Raw genomic sequence first — 19,786 nt, 5'->3', positions numbered from 1 at the left:
AGCTCTTGGCCTCTCTCTAGTTAATGTGATCATATTAACTAATAACTCTGTCTGGTTGCCTTTCAAGGCCAGAAGGAATACTTCAGACAGGGTCTAATCTCATGTGTGATATGAGACACAGAATATCCTAAAAAGAGGCAAAACCTGGACTGCTAGTCCCCTCAAAGAGACAAAAATAAGTGTTCTTCATAATGTCCTGAGAGAAAAAGCATATGATATGGCCTTTTAGTTTCTCAAAATTCTCCAAATTCTCTACAAACCCCCCACTTTCTTCGTGGTAACTCTCAACCCATTTGTAATATGTAATGTTTGACAAGCGAATGCAGTTTAGTGTCTGGTTTGTTTGTGAAACTTTTGTTCCTTGAATTGATGAAACTAGTTTTTTGTGTTGGGTGACTGGTCACTGAAGTAATAAAATATTTTTTCTGCTTCCAGATATGGGCTTGAAATTTGTACAGTAGAAATAAAATGAATGACAGTAAAGTAGAAATAATAAATTAATCTGCCCAATTAATATGTTTTATCATATTATTAATAATTCACAATTACCAAGAAGATTTTGATTATGATAGATCTGGGTAGGCATTCATGATGATGAATAGAGGCATATAAAGCCAGCATTGATTGATGCAGTTTTTCAAAAGTGTGATTTTAACTTTTTTTTCATAAAGGGGCAAGGTAAGGTAGATTTAATTTATTTAGGTGAGTAAAATTGCCACTAAATCCTCTTCAGATTTTGTAGCTATGCTTTTGTACATGAAAGATGATTTTATTCTTATGTGATACTATCTTGCCAACATGGTAAAGAGATGAGGTATTTAGATGTATTCAAGTATTTATTCTATGTATGTTGTTGCCATGATGCATCAATAATCCAGTTTATCTTAGTTCTGTCCCATGTTAAAAAAAGAGTAATAGCAAAACCAACAGAAAAATATGGGTTTTTTTCTGTTCTTTGAGATTGGTCTGCCAGCTTTCTCTTAGCAACTATGATTTTTCAAAGGTTTCAATCATCTCCCAAGCCACCCAAAAACATAAGATCATTCTATTTGTTTTCTACATTATAGGTATGCAACATACAAAAAAGATCATAATATGTAGCAGAAATTGAAATTCTAAGAAATCTCAAATCTTCTTTATGTTTTTGTTTGGTTTTGGCAGCCTGACTTACATGAGTAAAAAGTCTGTTAATAAAAATGACTGTTTTGTCTTCTAAAGTTTTGAATTTTTATTTTTTTTTAAATCACTAGATTTCCTCTTGTTTTTTCAAAAAACTGTTGATAATTGTTTATTCTTATATTTTCTCTATAATGCATATATCTTTCCCATCTTATAACTCAGTTTAGTTTAGTTTATGTTGGAAGTTAGTTTTAGCTTTGCTTCCTTTAAGTGAGGATATAAAACAGTGAGAGAGATGTCTACTGCTACCACAGCCCCTATTTCCTTTCCTTGAAATGTAATCCAATACATTTGTTTTACTGACATGAATCTTGAGAAGGTGCATGCTTTGAAAGAGTAAGAATTTTGTTCTAGACGATTTTACTAAATGAAAAAGCTAGAGAATTTTTCCTGCTTCTGACTATTTAACACATGGTCTCCTCACATCCACATTCCATCTTTTGCATTGACATGCTGAAAAATAACATAGGAAAATATTAATAGAATTTAACTAGTACTTTGAAGTGTTCTATATGAAATATTTTAAAAAGGAATATTTATTGTGATTATAAATCATTGGGTTTAGCTATTGATGTACTTTAAGAAGGAAAAGGACTCTCATAACAAAGCACAGTTTGTAAATTGAATACCACACTCCAGGCCAATGTGTATTTTCACTGATAGTTTCAGGCCTTGTTATGTAACACATGTTTTTAGACTCTGGAAATCAGCATTTTGTATTTGCTAGAAGAATTGCCACCCAATCAAAACCTATATTTTCCTAGGTATAAGAAGGAATACTGGCTGACCAAAGGCCCTAGTATCTGTTTTACTATTAGGAAAATTTCAAGACATTTCAATACATTTCAGTTACAAATCATGAATTTCTAATACTTAAGCTAAAAAGTCACCTTTCTCTACCATTAAAACAGAGGAAAGACTTTAAACTGCTCTGGATATTCTTACTCATATAGACTACAGAAAAGTTTGAAATCAGCTGCGAGAAAAATAAAACAAAGCGAGAGGCATTTATCTAAGAAACAGATATCAAGAGCAGGTACACTCATGCACATGCATTCTTTAAAAATATGGATAAGAATTCAAATGTAATTTTGAGCCAAAGCTTAGAACTTGTGAATCAGAGTAGGAAGATGATATGTACGAACTGAGCTGTAGAGACATAAAAATCTTCACAGAAGCCCACAACTGCATTATTTACTTCTGCTCTTGAATAAAAATTTATTTCTTATCTTGCTTAAGTAGACACATGGGTTTGCTCATTTTCTTGTTACTGTGCATGGTGTACTGTTCAATACACTCCCTAAAAACTGATGTACATTTTCAAATATGATTCATAACCCAACATACTACTCTTAGATCTATTTCATGAGGAGAACAATAGGATTCTCTACACTGTTAGTGATCAAGAAAGAACATCTGTGAATATGTACCTATCAGATCCAGTGTTCCTGTTTCCAACAAACAGGCTATGCTCACTGACTAATTAAAAATAGAAAAACAATTGCTTTATTTCATTTATTATTGCAAGTGTCAATATAGCAACTAAAGCATCAAAAATGTGGTGGGTGATATAGTCAACAATACGAAAAACACTTTCTCTCTAGAAGTTTGTATGAGAACAAAAAGTACACACATCGCCTAGTCTTCCTTGTCATTAATCTGTGGATAAGAAAACTTTGTAAGCAATTAAAATCGAATTTGTAATGAAAAAAAAATCGTGTTCTACAGAATGCAGTAGGCAAAAGCTGCTATAAAGAGATAATCACAGTAATCAAGAGATTACTGACAAAGGCTTCACTTTATCACCTCACAGCCTTACCCATACCTGCCACTATTGCAAACAATCTAAAATAAAAGTTTTGTGATTCTGGGACTACTACATTGGAATTAATTATATAATTTAAGCTGCTATTATTGACACTCATCAAATTATAACCAATGAGATGAAACATACTGAATTCAAATCAAACTCTCATCTAGATTACTCATTTCAGGTGTCAGGGTTTTTTAATTTTCACTGCTTCGAAATTTAATCTACATTTCTTTCTTTATTAGAAACAGGTCTAGAGAGAAGAGAAATGATCAGCTGACTATATTGCTTTTCAGCCTGTGATAAAGGAAAGGTAGTTACTAAGATTTTCAGATATTCTGAATGAATACAAAAAGGAAATTTTTGTTATGTAACAACCTAGATAGCAAGTATCTAGACAGTAAATAATATACTTCAAAACAGATAAGTGGAAAATAAAATGGGAACAAGCAAACCTCTCTGTACTCTCTCACATAGGGTTTTTATCACCTTTGTAGCCTGGTTTCCAATCTATCTTCTCAGGAAACTTTTCTGTGCCCAAAAGGTTAGTGCAATTCTAATGACAAACATCCTTGCTCAGAAGACAAAAGGCATTAAAAATTAAAATCAGCATGTTTATTTTACTTTTCTGTTTAAATTATTATAACAATCGCAAAAATCAAAAATCCTGCAGCCGTGGCTACACAGCATCAGATGAGAACATCTTTAAAGTGTTCCTTTTAGCTCCCAAATGTAGACATTGATTCTCACTCTGGCAGATTCATCCCCTGGTCTACAGCTCTTACTGTTCAAGAACCCTCATGTTCAGGAAACTAGTGCTGTAGACTGGATAAGGTTTTATTTGAAGGGAAGCAGCACCATCTATTGCAACCTGGTAGCTTAACTCTAGATGATAGAAAGAACAAAGATGGTCTGAGCCCAGTTTTCAACTCTTTCTTGCATGCACTTTCATAGATTTGTCTTTGACTGGCTTCAAATGTTATTATCTCAGTTTGTTTATGATAAGGTGCAGGGACAGGGCTGTGTTCCATGTATGCACATGTTCAATAAAAAGTCACATCTAAGAGATACCTGTTTATGAACTAAGATAATATAATAGCATAAGCCTAGTCCTGACTAACTGTTGCTTTTAAATGACTTGGCTGGAGTTTTTATTTCTGAAATGAGAGAACAGTCAAAAGTTAATAGTTTATGTTAGCCAGGTGATTTTCTCTCAAAATTTTCTTTCAGAAGCAGCATTAATGTAGGTGTGCAGTACAGTATGTTCTTCTAATAATGACAGTGCTATTGTTATCCATCTATACTTCTCATTCTTCTCTTTTTTCCAGATTGTCTACAAAGCCTGGCTGTGTTCCCAGTATTTTGAAGTCACACAGTTTCACTGCAACAACAGAATTCCTTGCAAGCAATACTGTTTGGAGGTTCAAACGAGGTGTCCCTTTATATTACCAGACAACGATGATGTCATCTACGGAGGACTATCAAGTTTCATCTGTACAGGTACAGTATAAAAAAAAATAATTTCACTTGTTTTCATAAGTCTAAATTTGAGGGACTTAGCTATAACTACGAGAGCCCAAAGGTGTTCCTCATTAGAAAGATTTGTCAGAGGTGCTAGGATTTGAGCCCAGTTTTAGAAATGCACATTTACGCTACACCTTGCCCATCACCAGGCTTACAAAACAAAATTGCTAGAAAAAAATTGCTTTGGTTACTTTTTACACTTAATAATTTGGTGGAGGATTTCTGTTACTCCATGGCATGCAGTACTCAGAGTAAAGAGGCTGCATGTCATGCAATATTCAGAAGACAGAGAAAGGCAGGTGCAGTTTCTAGTATATTCACCTTCGTACACCTGCATTCTTATGTCAGATAAATGGAGAATCTGAAGCATATAGTTCAAAACTGCAACAGCTCTCAGAACGTGCATATCTAAGGAAAGATCTTTCACTAGTGAAGAAATTTAAGAATCAATTTTTCAACTGTGAAGAACTGATCTTTTTTGTCTCCTCTGTATTTCAGTTTTAAAAGGTATTGCTAATATATATCTCAGATGTCACAAAAACTTTTTTCAGGACTGGTTGGGAGTCATCTAAACAAAATTGCAGCTTATATCAATGTTATCTTCAGATTTCTGGTGCCTGGAGTATCATCTGAGAACCTTGAAGATATTCAGGCAACTTATTCCTACTAAATAAGTAAAAAGGCATTTCAACACTTAGATCATTTGACATCCCTGGTCCAAAAATCGGAAGTTAGACAGCCTTCACCTCTAAATTAGGGCTGCACTGGAAATCTTGATACTAAATGAGTTGCCCAAGGTAAGCTACTTAAAAACAGAGCCAGTTATAAAACCCCATAGAGGCTATATACCATCTCAAATGCTAGTATAACGATTGTGGCAACTCACTTCATCTTATACTCTGTATTTGGATTTAGGGTGATTCTGGTAGCAAGGTATTTACAGTATTTACTGTATTTCTTTTTGAAGCTTAAGCCTTTTACACACAGTTGAATAATATCCATCCATATGCAAAAGACAATATAATAAAATGTGAGCTCAGTTACAATTTTGAGTCATCAATAAGGCAATGGTGCTGCAGCACTTTAATGCATTTTGTAAATATTAATAGCCTTCCAATATGCATAGGCAGTAAACAAATTAGTATTATTTTCCAGTTTAAGATAGTATAGTAAAAGCTGAAGTAAGAGACTTATTTATATGTTATTTACCACAAGTATACAATATATAGGTGTGTGTGTTTTCATGTATATACATGTGTACCCACTTACACACATACACAATAGCAAAAAATCAAAGAATCAACAAAATCATCTTGGCGTATATTTCAGAAAATCGCTTAGGAAATACATATCCATTTTCCTACTATAACTCAAAATTCAAATTCCTTCCTAAACCACAAAAAATATATGATTTTGAAAAGATTACTGACATCTCTGAGTCTGAAATGAAAAAGCAATTTTGGGAGGGGATTAAACTCACTTCATTGCAGGTAGTAGTAACATGGGTATCTACACATAAACTCTGTTGCTAAGCTCTCACTAGAGTCACTAAAGATGTGGTGTAGTCAGTAGGGGTGAGAGGTATTTAAATCAGCCGAAGTAGGCACCTGCACCTGATGAGAGGACTCGTTCACAGTGCTGGCTGCTCTCTATTTACTGTATTTGCTGTCAGTCACCAGGGTCTTTTTGCAGACATTTAAAACCAGGATGACCTGAAGCTCAGCTTATCAGTCCACTAACTAATATTTGGTTGAGCTTTTTGTCCTCTCAAATTCAGACTCAGCAGCAGCAGAGCAGAGCTTGTATTCGCAGACCCGTGGGAGTTAGTATGCTGATCCTAGGCAGTTGTGTACAAGAGAAGATGCTGAAGACAGGTACAAGGCTGCAGTTCAAACTTTGTCTGGAACACAGGCCCATTTTCACCCTCTTACTAAGCAGTAGCTCACTGTAAGAGTACTTCTTGCCACTAAACAATGATAAATGAAACTATTATCTGCTGTGGGACTAAGGAATTACACTTCTCTGCAGCTTAGTGAAAACAGATTTATTTCATGCAAAGTATAGTGAGTTCAACAGCAGATAAAATAGTCTACCTCAGCATAGCTTGTGGCTTGACAGATAACTTGAAATCCTTCTGCCGAAAAGCAGCTGGAAGCAGGTCACCTGTCTTGGGGGACCTATTCTCCTGCTGCACTTTCTGTGAGCTCCTGTCTGGGAGACATATTCTGGGATTTTTAGTTACTGATCTGGCTTTTCATTAGCAAAACCCAAAAGAGTAAGGTCAAAAAGTATTTCTATCTAATATTTAGGTGTCAAGTAGCAGGAAAAGGTATTCGAAGGATATCTGGTTTTATTTGATATTGACTACAGCACAGAGGGTGGGACATACATATAAATATTACATCCCATTTTCCAGTTGCAGTTAGATAGAGGCTGGCATCAGCAGCAATGCTGGGAGGTGCCCTGGCTGCACTGAGCTGCCATCTCCCCTTGCCATCTCCTCCTGCTGCAGCAGTGAGCCAGAGCACAGAGACCCGCTGGAGGTGAGCGTATGGCAGCACTGGTGGATGAGGAACCCATGCATTTTTTTTTTCTTTCAGGGCAGGATTTCTGTGAAGTTGGAGTCTGAAAAAAAAAAAAAGTATTGGAGGTTGTAAAAAGAAATAATAACAAAGGTTTTATCTTTCCTTGGAAGATCCACATGATGACAAAACATCATAGGACTGTCTATTTTCCCACAAAAAATTTTGCAGTCATTGTTATCTTTGTCACTATTAAATTAAAAAGAAAAAAATTTAGTTTATAATATGGATTAATATTGAATACTCGGAAATTCCTGAAGAACTCATATAATAAGTGGCAAGTATTCTAGCCTGAGAATGTCTTAGTTGATCATCTCCAATGAAAGCAGATAGTGGGAAAGGAAGAAAGTGTGCTGCACTAGTTACATATCACCAGAACTTGTAGAAATGCACGTGAGGGTGTGGAATAACTGCAGTGCAAAAGAAAGTATTTGGGAGATTAATGAAAACAAACAGAATCACAGTGTGGTTCTGATTATGGAAATATGCAATTCACTAGAAAGAATTTTGTGTTCCACTCTTTCACCCTTACTTCCAGGAAAAGGAAGGAAAGAAATTGATCCTTCCATCAAGCACTATTCTGGTTTTCATATTCATTAGAATTGAGTGATTGCTTTCAGTTTAGACCTTTGGTATTCATATCCATATGATTAAAGTTTACAGTGGTTTAGATGAAGCTGAAAGCTGTCTATTATTGCCCATGCAAACCAGAATGTTATTTAACGGAAATAACAATAGAGTTTAGGCGCACATACACACACACACACACAGAAACACACAAACACATATGGCAGATTACAATGAATTAGCCCCATGCAAAGTTCCAGGTCAGGGTTTTTGATTGTAACTTCTAAGAAAACAATGTGCATACCAGTGGGATTGTTTTTGGTCATAGATGTAGTCATCTCTTCCTTTATTTTTTTTCCCAGCTTGAATGGAAGATGTGGCAGATTTCTTTAACACATGGTCTTTCAGTGCAAAGAGAGTTGAAAGACTGTGATGGGCTGACTCTGGCTGGACATCAGGTGCCCACTGTTAAGGAAACTTTCCAGTCTGACCATTCACGAGACTCTCTGGCAGTCAAACTCCCAAGGCCAGAGACTTTAACTGCTGTGTTCGAAGCCCCTTCTCAGCAGGCAGCTCCAGTGAGCTGATGGGTGTTTTGCTTGACTCCCCACACACCCCACTCACATGCAGTCAGACCAGGCTTCCTTACTGATTTGACCCCAGGCTTCCCATTGTAGAGTCTCAGATGTCTAGCTCCATAAAGTGCAGTAACACAGAAACAGCCCAAGCTGTTGCCTCTGAGGAGGACCCCCAGCAAAGGAACCCCTGGGCTTTTACACCCTCACAGTCTACCCATGCGCAAGTCTGGCTCTTCCTCATGAGTCTTCCATTCCTGCTGTGTCTCTCAGTGTCCACCCTGACTGGCACCACCAGTTTGTGCCTTTTGTCGACCAAAGGGCTGGCAGTTCACAGCCTCTTTTCTCTCTGAGTTCCCACCCAGATCTCAGTCTGCATCCCGAACTGCACCTTGCAAACCGAACTACCTGCACCAGATGTATTCTTCAATACCCACCAAAGCCACTCTTTCACTCCCCTCTACAACTGGATAGGGGAGAGGAAAAAAGAAAGGCTTATGGGTTGAGATAAGGATGGGGAGAGATCACTCACCAGTGACCGTCATGGGAAAACAGACTTGACTTAGTGAAATTAGTTGAATTTATTACTAATCAAAATCAGAATAGGATAAAGAGAAGTAAAGCATATCTTAAAAATACCTTCCCCCCACTTCTCTCTCCTTCCTAGGTTTAATTTTATGGCTGATTTTCTACCTCCTCCATCACAGGATCGTAGGTCTTACCAGTAAACCTGCCCTAGTTTGGCGACCTTTCTCCATGTGTCTGCAGGTCCCTGCCAGGAGCCTACTCCAGCACAGGCTTTGCTGTGGGGTCACAGCTTCTTTCAGGCATCCACCTGCTCCGGTGTGGGGCTGTTCCACAGGCTGCAGGTCTCTGTTCCCCTGTGGATCTCCGTGGGCTGCAGGGGCACAGCTGCCTCACCGTGGTCTTCACCACAGACTGCAGGGGAATCTCTGCTCTGGTGCCTGGACCACCTCCTTCTCCTTCTTCTTCATTGACCTTGGTGTCTGTAGAGCCATTGCTCTCACATATTCTCTCTCCTCTTTCCTCTGGACACAATTACTTCTGTATAATAACCTTTTTTCTTCTTAACTGTGTTATCCCAGAAGTGTTACTGCCATCACTGATTGACTTGGCCTCAGCCAGTGAGGGGTCCATCTTAGAGCTGGCTGCAATTGGCTCTATTGGACATAAAATCATCATAGAATCATAGAGTGGCCTGGGTTGGAAGAGACCATAAAAAATCATCTAGTTCCAACCCCCCTACTTCTAGCAGCTTCTCACAGAAGCCACCACTTTAGCTGTCCCGCCTGCCGCGCTCCCCACCAAAACCAGGCCATGCAAACCCAATACAGATTCTAAGTACAAAGCACTGGGAAAAGACTGATAATAATTCACAACTCCTGCTTTTCCCGTGCCTTCCAAAGTAATGTGGCCTTGGGACTGGTCCAGCCCATGAACTCTTTTTGTTTGGCTTGCTACCATCTCCCAATGGAAATTGATGGAGGAGGCAGAGGTCATAAATGCTTTCTTCACAGCCAAAACTATCCCTTCAGGCCTGCAGTTTGCTCGACCCAGAAAACATGAGAAAATATAGTAACCAAATGAGCAGCAGAGATGCCCAAAGAGAGAGGAGAGAACATTACTTCTTATCTGCACACATGGCCCTTCTCCAAGCAGCCAGGATATGCCACCAATATTGAGGGTCCAGTTGCATCTGCGTTAGCAATCCAGTTCAGGAGCATACATTTGAAGCAAATCCCTTGTTTATACTTCTTGCTGTTTGACTTACACTGGAGAAAGGTCTTGGAGGATTTGAACTGAGTTCCTTTGGATTAAACTAAATAAGGAGACGGGCTACAGCACCAACACTAGCATGCCCCAACCACCAATGCACATTTGGTCTACAGAATTAGATTAGAGCTAGAGTGAGTTAAAATCCCTTCAGAGACATTTAGGGTTGACACAAGATAAATACTCAGTACCAGCTCTTTCACTGGACAGACCTTCTTCTCTTACCAAAATTACTTGTTAATACAGACATAGCCTATTATGGCTGCTGTCTGTGTGCCAAGTCTGGACCACCCTAGAGTGCAGATTTAGGGCTAACTGTGTTTCTAATGGCCTTCTTTGTACTGACCATAACTTATGGTGTCTTTGTGCCCTGTGGCATAGCAGGGCCATTACCCAGTATCAAGTATCAGGCAGGAAATCCAAATAACTAGCTCACACTCTTTACCTGTACAATAGATGTCATGGAATTCAATGGAGAAGGAAAGTTCCTCTTTGAAGGAAAGGAAGACAATGTACTGAGCAGCAACAAGGCAAAGTTATGTTGCATTAACTTCTTCCAAAACCAGCATGTCACCCACTGGTTCCTCCTAAGAGCAGTGTAACACTGAGATTAGCTCAGTCAGTTAGAGCATGGTGCTATTAACACCAAGGTTGTGTGTTCAATTCCTGTATGGGCTATACACTTAAGAGACGGACTTGATGATCTTTGTGCATCCTTTCCAACTCAGAATATTCTGTGATTAAATTTCTGTTGTCAGAATGTGTCTTCTGACATCAGGAAGAGAATCAAATTTGTCTGCTCTCCTGTGCTGAACAGACATCTGATACTTTCCAATTAGAAGGAGAAAGTAAAGGGAGAGAAAATGTGAGTGAACAGGTGATTCAGGTGTTTTAAATCACCGGTATCTTTCCTTTCAGTTCACATTAATTTAGATCCCTAATTTCATGTGTTCTGACTAACCTCTCAGTTGCTTGGAACACAGTGTGAGAATCAGTGTTTGTCAAATAGCCGTAACAAATACTTACGTGATCAATGCAGAGTAACATTTCCTCAGAAACTCCTTCTCCTTTAGAATAAAATTTCACTGGAAATGAAACTGTCAGTCATGCTACATACTAATGTTTCTAAGGACATAGTGAGAATAATTACTGAGAATTCTCATCAATCTGTAGAAGGAGTTTGATGGCTAACAAAACTCAGCACAGATATTAGGAGAAATTCTTTAAACTACACCTTCTTCTGAAGGGGCAGATGTGTGTCTGGGTTTTACCAGCAGGTTTGGCTATAGTGTGTCTGTTTCAAAAGAGATGCCCTGATTTCAGTGCAATTTGAAAAGCAATTCCCTTGAGAAAATATGATATATAGAATGCGTCATAGTCTGTCTTTCCTTTGTTGAACAACTCAAGTAGAGAAAAATCTCTGAATTCAATCTGCTTTATGTTGTTCTTGGCAAACTCAAAAAACCCCACGTATTTGATCCAAATTGTTCCTCCAAAAATACCTCAAAATAATGTATCATTTGCCTCCTGTCTGCACCTCTAACACAGGCAGCAGGAATAATCCCTTTATGTTTGACAAGCATGGTTTAAATTATTACTAGCTATGGATCTGCTTACAAGGAAAATTTGACATGGTTTTGCAGCAAAGTCTGTGACTAAATAGCTCATCTTTTTGAATCTAGTGTTCTTCTAGTCTTGAATATTGGAGCTTTCACATAAATGAAGTCCCATATAATAATAGGTTTATTAGCTGCAATTGTTCTCCTGTAAAAATGACCCAGGCAATTAACCTATTGATATTCTGAACTTTCTGTGGTGACACAGTACTTAGATATGACCCTTTCCTATCATATCACAATACTAAATCCTTTTGATTAAGGATTGTACATATAGAAGCAAAACTACAGAGAGAGTGGGAAAAACCAAATGCTTTCTAGAAGCATGTTACTCTGTATCTCAAAACAGCAGAGATAAAAAGCTCCATTGTATAGCTTTTAGAGTCAGCTATTTACTTATTTTTCTGACTTTCAGCAGCTCAGTCAGTTTTACAGGGGTAACATCGCAGCAGGAGGAAATTAACCCTATGCATATATTAGGGAAAAAATACATGCATGGTGAATAAACACAACAAATTTTTCTTGAATGTGGACACAAATACACAGAAAAAAAGTTCAAGAAGTAACCATCTGAAGTAGTAACCAACATATGGTGATAAAAAAACCTTAAAACACGGCAACACAGCGACCCAGATCTCCTCCAATAATTGGAATGGAGTCTATAGTGGAAAATAATCTTTTCAAAAGAGTTGAAGTCTTATTCACCAGTTTAAGAATAATCTGTTTAACTAAAGAGTAATTTATTTATCTCCAATGTTCTTCTACATTTCATTTTATTACGTTTTATAATATGAAAGGTATTAAATATATTTCTAAGCATCATAATGTGTCATAGACACAGCAATTTAGAAATAGAGAAGACTATCTGGGTAAGATTGCAAAGTGCTGGCTTCCACATCAGAAGTAAGCAAGCAGTGAAATCTAGTCATATATCTACTGTGTTCTCTTCCTCTTGACTAGAGGACTCATTTTCCTCTAGTTGGAAAATGTTAATATTGAAATCTCAGAAATAATTCCTCAGAAACAGAAATGTCATGGAGAGTTCTGGCATTAACTCATACAATGTTGTCCCTGCTGGATGGATCACTCTTGGCAGACTTCATTTACTTTGGACTTCACAATAAAATGGAGTATTCAAAAATTCTGGTATTCTACATCCACTTATCAGGTTTCTTCTAGTTCACGCTTTTCTTCAAGCACAGGAAGCTTCATACACCTCTCAAAAATAATCAGAAATCTATGTTAAAACTGAACACAATTTAGAGTTCCACAGAAAAAAAATGGGAAAAAAAACATTATGTATCGTAAAATCTGTTTAATTTCTGTGGCTTCACAAAATTCTTATTTAGCAATGACAATCAACCAGACCAGTTTCCCATGATGCAGAATACTGTCTCCATAACTCTTTCTGTAGCAAAGAAACCAAGAAGTGGGCCAAGTCAGACCAACTGCTTCAGATACAAATCCAGCTACATGTGTGACATATCCTGACAGTGCTGAGAGACGTGGAAATTCAACCACTACTTTTGCAGGCTGGTTCCTGCAAGAACTCAGGCAGAAACCACATCATTCTCTGAGTTAGCTGGTGATCCAGCTGATCAGCAGACCATGCATGCGTAGACAATCTTTGTGATTTCAATTCTTGTGTAAGAACTTGCAGTTTACTGCTTTTCCCCCAAAGCTGTTTCTGCACAAAGTGAATACTATATTCGTTATGTTGCTCCTTTTTCTTTCAGTATAATTCAGCTGACTGGGACACACAGGATTTCTCTCTTCATGTCTCTATTAACATAATCTCAGTCAAATGAGTAGCCTTAATTCTTGCCCCAGCATTAGTAACACACAATCCCTACAGATATAACTTCTGTGCTGATCATCAAAAAGTTACTTGTATGTGGGAAAAAACCTATCCTGTAACAAAACAAAGAGTTAGCTTTTATATGATCTTTGTAAGTCATAGTATATCTATCCAGAGAATGGTTTGAAACCAAAGTCTCCTGGCAAATTCTAGATCCTCAATTATACTAAAGGTCCAAGAACCTCCATATGGTGTAAGATTTCTGCTGATGAAATATAGCTGAGTGCTGGGAAGAGCTGGGAAATGAAGGCATAGAACTGAGAATTGTAAGTAGAAAGTGAAAAGCAAAGTACATTTTGAGCCGGTAACAGCTGGTAAGTCAGTCTCAGAAATGTAATTATCAAATATCCAAGTAATACAAAGTAATGATGTCTACAAATTGAACTACGAAGACAGAAGAGGAACAGGGAAACCTTGGTGGTTTGGTGGATACAGATATCCTTTTTATTTCTTATCCCAAACTTCGTATCCCTATATATAATACTCAAACAAAATAAAAGTCCAACTAAGGCGAAAGAAGCAAAAGCAATGGAAACAAGGACAGGTAACCTTGGAAGAGCATGAAATTGGGTAGTCTAGGTATGGGGTGAGGAAGGCCAAGTCAAAGCTGGAACTGAACTTGGCAAGAGATGCAAAGAATAACAAGAAGGGCTTCTACAGGTATGTTGACCAGAAAAGGAAGGCCAAAGAAGGTGTACCTCCATGATAATCAGTGCTGGAAAACCGGTAACAACAGATGAGGAGAAGGCTGAGGTACTCAACAACTTTTTGCCTCAGTCTTCAATGGCAACCTCTCTTCCCACACCTCTCAAGTGGATGGGCAGCAGGATGGGGACTAGGGGAGCAAAGTCCCTCCCACTGTAAGTAAAGATCAGGTTCATGACCACCCAAGGAACCTGAATGTACATAAGTGTGTGGTACCCAATGAGATGCATCCCACAGTCCTGAGGGAATTTGCTAATGTAGTTGCCAATCCACTCCACGATATCTGAGAAGTCATGGCAGTCTGGTCAAGTCCCAGGCGGCTGGAAAAAGGGGGACATTTAACCCATCTTTAAAAAGGAGGATGCTGGGAACTACCAACCCGTCATGAGATCCTTCTAGAAGCTATGCTAAGGCACATGGAGAACAAGGAGCTGATTTGAGACAGCCAACGTAGTTTCACCAAGGGCAAGTCCTGCCTAACCAGCCTAGTGGCCTTCTGCAACAGTGTTACTAAATATCTTCATTAATGACATAGACAAAAGGATTAAGTGTTTCCTTTAGCAAATTTGCAGATGACACCAAGCTGAGCAGTGTGGTTGACACATCTGAAGGACGAGATGCTATCCAGAGAAACTTGGACAAACTCAAGAAGTGGGCTCATGGGAATTTCATGTGGATTAAACAAAACCAAGTACAGGGTCTTGCTCCTAGGTCAGGGCGACCCCTGGATGAATACAGGCTGAGGGATGAACAGATTGAGAGCAACCCTGCCAAGAAGGACTTGGGGGTGCAGGTGGATGACAGGCTGGGCATGAGCCAACAATGTGCACTTGCAGCCCAGAAAGCCAGTTGTGCCCTGGACTGCATCAAAAGGAGTTTGACCAGTGTTACGTCCCAGTTCACTTAGCAGGTTTAGATGAAGGTTGTTTGACTGGGTGGTGCACAGGAGAAAGAACAAAATTCTCAGGGAGTTCACTAACAAACTTTAACTTGCAAACTTTAGAACATTAAGGTAGAATAAGGAACTTGGCAAATTTTAAAACAACGTCCAAAGGAGAAGAAAGAGAAAGAAAAAAAAGGAGAGAGAAGGGTTCAGAGTCACCACTCTTGGATCTGATGATGAGACTTGATTGTTGCAATTTAGATGTCCATTGGTCGAAGCAACATTTGCAGTCTTGATCTATTGAGGGTGGGGGAAGCCCAAGGAAAACAAAGTTCCATGGGCTAACACACTCAGGTTCAGGTAGGAACATCCAGGGAAGATGGAGAGAGACTTTTTACAAAAGCATGTGATGATAGGACAAGGGGAAATGGTTTCAAACTGAGAGTAGGTTTAGATTAGATATTAGGAAAAAATTCTTTACTGTGAGCATGGTGAGATACTGGAACAGGTTGACCAGAGAAGCTGTAGATTCCTCATCCCTGAAAGTGTTCAAGGCCAGGTTTGATGGGGCTTTGAGTAATCTGGTCAAGTGTAAAGTGTCTATACCCACAACAGGGGTTTGGAATTAGATGATTTAAGGTCCCTTTCAACCCAAGCCATTCTATGAATATTTTGATAAAAGAACAAACTAGGGTTTTTTCTCCTTTGTTTTCCGTGACTGATGTAGACAGTTTCCCCGGGTTTCTGGTAAATCACAGGTTTGTAACCCTCTGACTGAATAAACTGCTTAATTAGATCCAAGGGGCAAAAACTTATATTTGTGGCTACAAACAAGTACATGGTGAAGAATGTGTGTTGTGAACTATTATTTCACTGAAAAAGGTCTAACTGAATTTATCCAAATGTTCTACACTGTCACATGAATAGTAGTTCTGTAGTTAATTGTTTATTAAATATGTAACTACAAATTCAAAACTTAAATTCAATTACTGAATTGAAATAAAGAGGAAATGGAATTTTGTATTAAGGAACAAATTCAATTCAGCTTTGAATGTGGAGTTGCTGTCAATTTATTTTTAATTCAGTAAGTGCATATGAACTATTTAAATACATTTTGATTGCCAATTTGCATACATATCTTTGATTTCAAAGAAAGTCAGGATTTTCCTGTAACAAGAAAGGCAGAAAATATAGTTTGAATAGCAAACAAGTCTCAGTGAGATCAAAGCATTAACCATTCTCTATGTTTCTTCAATTACTACTAATCATTTGAGCTACTGCAGTCACAGAACAAATTGTATAATTCCCTGCTTTGGGAGGCACTGCCTGTATGTTGCAACGTTTCAAAACAGACTTATGCACACCAATGCCAAAAGATACATCTCAGAAAATATGATGTTAGCAATAAGACTGCTTTATTATTCTTGCAATAAACAGCTGTCCACAAGTTCCAAAATGCAGTTGAATTTCTTAAAAAACATGCAGTGCTTTCAGCTATGATCTGAGAGAGAATAAATAATTTTCAAGCATTGGAATGCTGCATTAAGATTCTGACTTCAAAGGTGCAAAAATGGTCAGGTTTGCCATAGAGTAAACTGAATTTACAGAACATGAAACAAGTTCCTCTCGCTCCTGTATCTTTAAAAATTTTGTTGAATACAAAACTAAATGCAACTTCACTTGGATTCATATATAGCATAGGAGACTGTTGTGTCAGCTATGTAAAAATATGCTAGTCTAGGTTTAATTTGCATCTTAACATGCTCAGCATACCTAACTAGCTTTTTGTTTAGTTGTAGATCAATATTATGGAAGTAGGAACCAAAGAATTCCATTTTATCATATTTTAAGCTGTGCTGTTTTTCTTTACAGATTATTTACAGAATGTAAGCAGTCTGGTGCTTGGACCTAAGAATGTTATAAATTGCTTTTTGAAAATAATATTGTTGCTGTAATGCTTTAGAGAAAATGAATTCTTGTTCGAAGTAAAGCTGCTTTCAAAATTTTTATCCCAATATTTCAGAACAGATAGATCTTTTTCCTATTAAAACCTAGTTCTACAACAGAGTATCTTATTTACTGAACAATTTAGTCCAAGATCAGTTTAAATGCAGAAAAGTTGTTTGTCCATTATCTTAGACATTCTTGCATTTGAACATTAGTTAAGTATCCTAATTAGGTTATTTTTATTTGTAAGAAAAAAAAGTATGTGAGAAGCAAACAGAACACTCTGGTTGATCTCCTATATAGTAATGCAGACAGCATTGACAATTTGCAATAAGACAGAATTCCTCTTAGTGTTCAAAAAGTCATAATCAGATCAGGCTGAGTAACTCAGTAGAGTTCCATAGGCAAAAATGGCCTAGATGTATAGTCAGAAATACCAGGAAATCCAATTATTGTATGGCAAGAAAAGACTGTTCTCAGCTCTGGGGTGTGTTGAAGACAACATCCAGGGTAAAAAAGTAGACCCAAAACAGCTCTGTTTGGAAGCTGTTCCTGTAATACAGTTTGATTTACATTGGTTAAACAATCAATATTATCAATATCATCAGTACGTCAATTTGTTATTTAATGCCTGTCTTTTCATGAATCATGGTATTACTGGTATGTGCTTATATACTGAAAGAAGAATTTCAAGGTCCTTTCAAATTTTGTGGAAACGTCCTGATTGATTATTTCTTACTTCATCATTCATTGTTACTCCCCAAAAAGGAAGAATTCAAATACTCTTATCATTCAAATATCAAGAATTACTTTTTAATGCTGTTACTTTACAAACCATGATTATCATCATACTCCTTCTGAATTATCTTTTAATGCTGCTTCTTGTTAGATGATGCATGTTCCTTCAACATCTCTAGTTATACAAAATGGCAGACATTTTGAGGGCCTCAGTCTCACCCAAAGACGTGGATTCAATAGTTCAGACTAAACCATCAACTGTTCCTTCAAGCTACCACTTCAGCCAATCTTTGTGCCTAGTGTTTATTTTTCTTTTATGTTTACCCTACAGGGCTCTATGAAAACTATCCAACCAATGCAGAACCAGAATGCTGTGATGTCAGATGGGGACTATTATCAGATCATCAATCCAAAGGGACTATAAAAACAAGTGGCTCAACAATGTGTCACAGGACATCGCTCACAGTTTCATCAGCATCAAGACTGTGTAACAGCAGACTTAAACTGTGTGTTCTTGTATTAATTCTCTTACATACAGTACTTACAGTCTCAGCAGCACAGAACTCAACAGGACTGGGCTTTGGAGGCATAACAACTTTGGAAGATAATTCAACCAATGAGGAATAAAAGAAAGGATTCATTTTACATGATAGAAACACAACAGGCCCAAATGACTACAGTCAAAAACAGCAAAGACTGAGTGCTTTACCCTCAGATCTCTTCTTGAATGACCTTTTGGATAAAATGAAAAGGATGGGCCACTACCCAAACAAGGACACATGAACACAGCTTTTTATTGACTAAAAGGCTGTTTGGTGACTTAAATTTCTCACACCATTTTATACACTGTGTTTTAATGTTTGGAGTTTCTTTTTTTGTTTGTTTTTTTGCACTTGTTAATACAGGATTTTATTTTTGGGACGGTTTATCAAAGCTAAATTAAGTCTTTTCTCTGTCAATATCTTTCTAGTCATTGTGTGTGTTCATCTGATAGTTCTGTCTTTTATGTCCTGTCAGTTTCTATTAGAGGAATGACTGCTATGATTCCATGACATAGCAGAAAAAAAAAAAAAGGAAAAAAAAAAAAAAAAAAAAAAAGAAAAAAAAAAGAAAAAATCAACAAAAAACCCACAAAAAAAACCTCAACAAAAAACCACAAAAAGAACAAAACAAATTTAACCAAAAAATAGAAAATAAATAAAAAATAAAAAAGGCAACCACAAAAAAAACCCCAAATAAACCTTACTGTCCTCTTACCCATGGGAACCATTCATCTCCTTTCCCTTTCCCATCTCCTGTCACAGACAACACACATTTGCTTCTGTCTGTGTAATCACAATGAATGGGTACACAATTCTAGTGTACCTCTGCCACTGTTGCACAAAACAGTTGACTGAGCAAACCCAAAAGGAGCATGAAGGTGGTTCCTTTTAGCTGAACAAACAAGTGCTCTCCTTAAAAGGTGGGATCGGACAGTTAAAAAACGTAAAGAAATATATAACAAACTGTTGCTCCAATACCCGTTTGAAGAAGTCCAGTCCTTTCTCACTGGTCAGTTGAACAGGAGCAGCCTTTAATAGATATGCTACGTAAAACCAGTTATGCTCAGCAAGTTGAGTAGTTGGGAAACCTTCATATTGGAGGTGAAGGGTTGACATTCATTGTGAATCATGTTTTGAGTTCTCCTGCTGTCACATAACCAGCAGCTTTCCATATGGAACGGGAGCTAAGAACTTCCAAAATCCAACTCTTTTTTGTCTCAACAAAACTACACTAGAAGTCTTTGAGCATCTGCAATACAAAGTATCTCTTTGGTTTTGGTTCCGGTTCCGTTGTTTTTCTAATATCTACATGTTATTGAAAGTTACTCTAGTTTATTAAGGATGCACAAGAATGTGTTAGCACAGATAAAGAAACTATTTTTTTTTAATATACAGGAGAACCATTTTCATAAATGTGCAATAAAACCAGTAAAGATATACTAGGATACGAGTAGTCAAGAGAAAAG

At 37.5% G+C, this 19,786-nt stretch overlaps 1 protein-coding gene across 1 annotated transcript in view; it reads left to right on the top strand.

Annotated features, from left to right (window-relative positions):
- The window catches only part of FAM155A (family with sequence similarity 155 member A), a 458,504-nt gene extending 439,717 nt beyond the window's left edge, over positions 1-18,787 (top strand). The window contains exons 2-3 of the mRNA XM_017816592.1: positions 4,318-4,489; positions 18,110-18,787. Coding sequence (XP_017672081.1) covers positions 4,318-4,489; positions 18,110-18,405 — 468 coding nt within the window. The 3' untranslated portion in view covers positions 18,406-18,787. The remainder of the gene's footprint in view (positions 1-4,317; positions 4,490-18,109) is intronic.
- The last annotated feature ends 999 nt before the right edge of the window (positions 18,788-19,786 follow it).

The sequence above is a fragment of the Lepidothrix coronata genome, unplaced genomic scaffold, assembly GCF_001604755.1.
Source record: "Lepidothrix coronata isolate B3197 unplaced genomic scaffold, Lepidothrix_coronata-1.0 Scaffold57, whole genome shotgun sequence".
Lineage (NCBI taxonomy): Eukaryota > Metazoa > Chordata > Aves > Passeriformes > Pipridae > Lepidothrix > Lepidothrix coronata.
The sequence above is the reverse complement of the archived record's forward strand: the minus strand, read 5'-3'. Positions and strand labels throughout refer to the sequence as shown.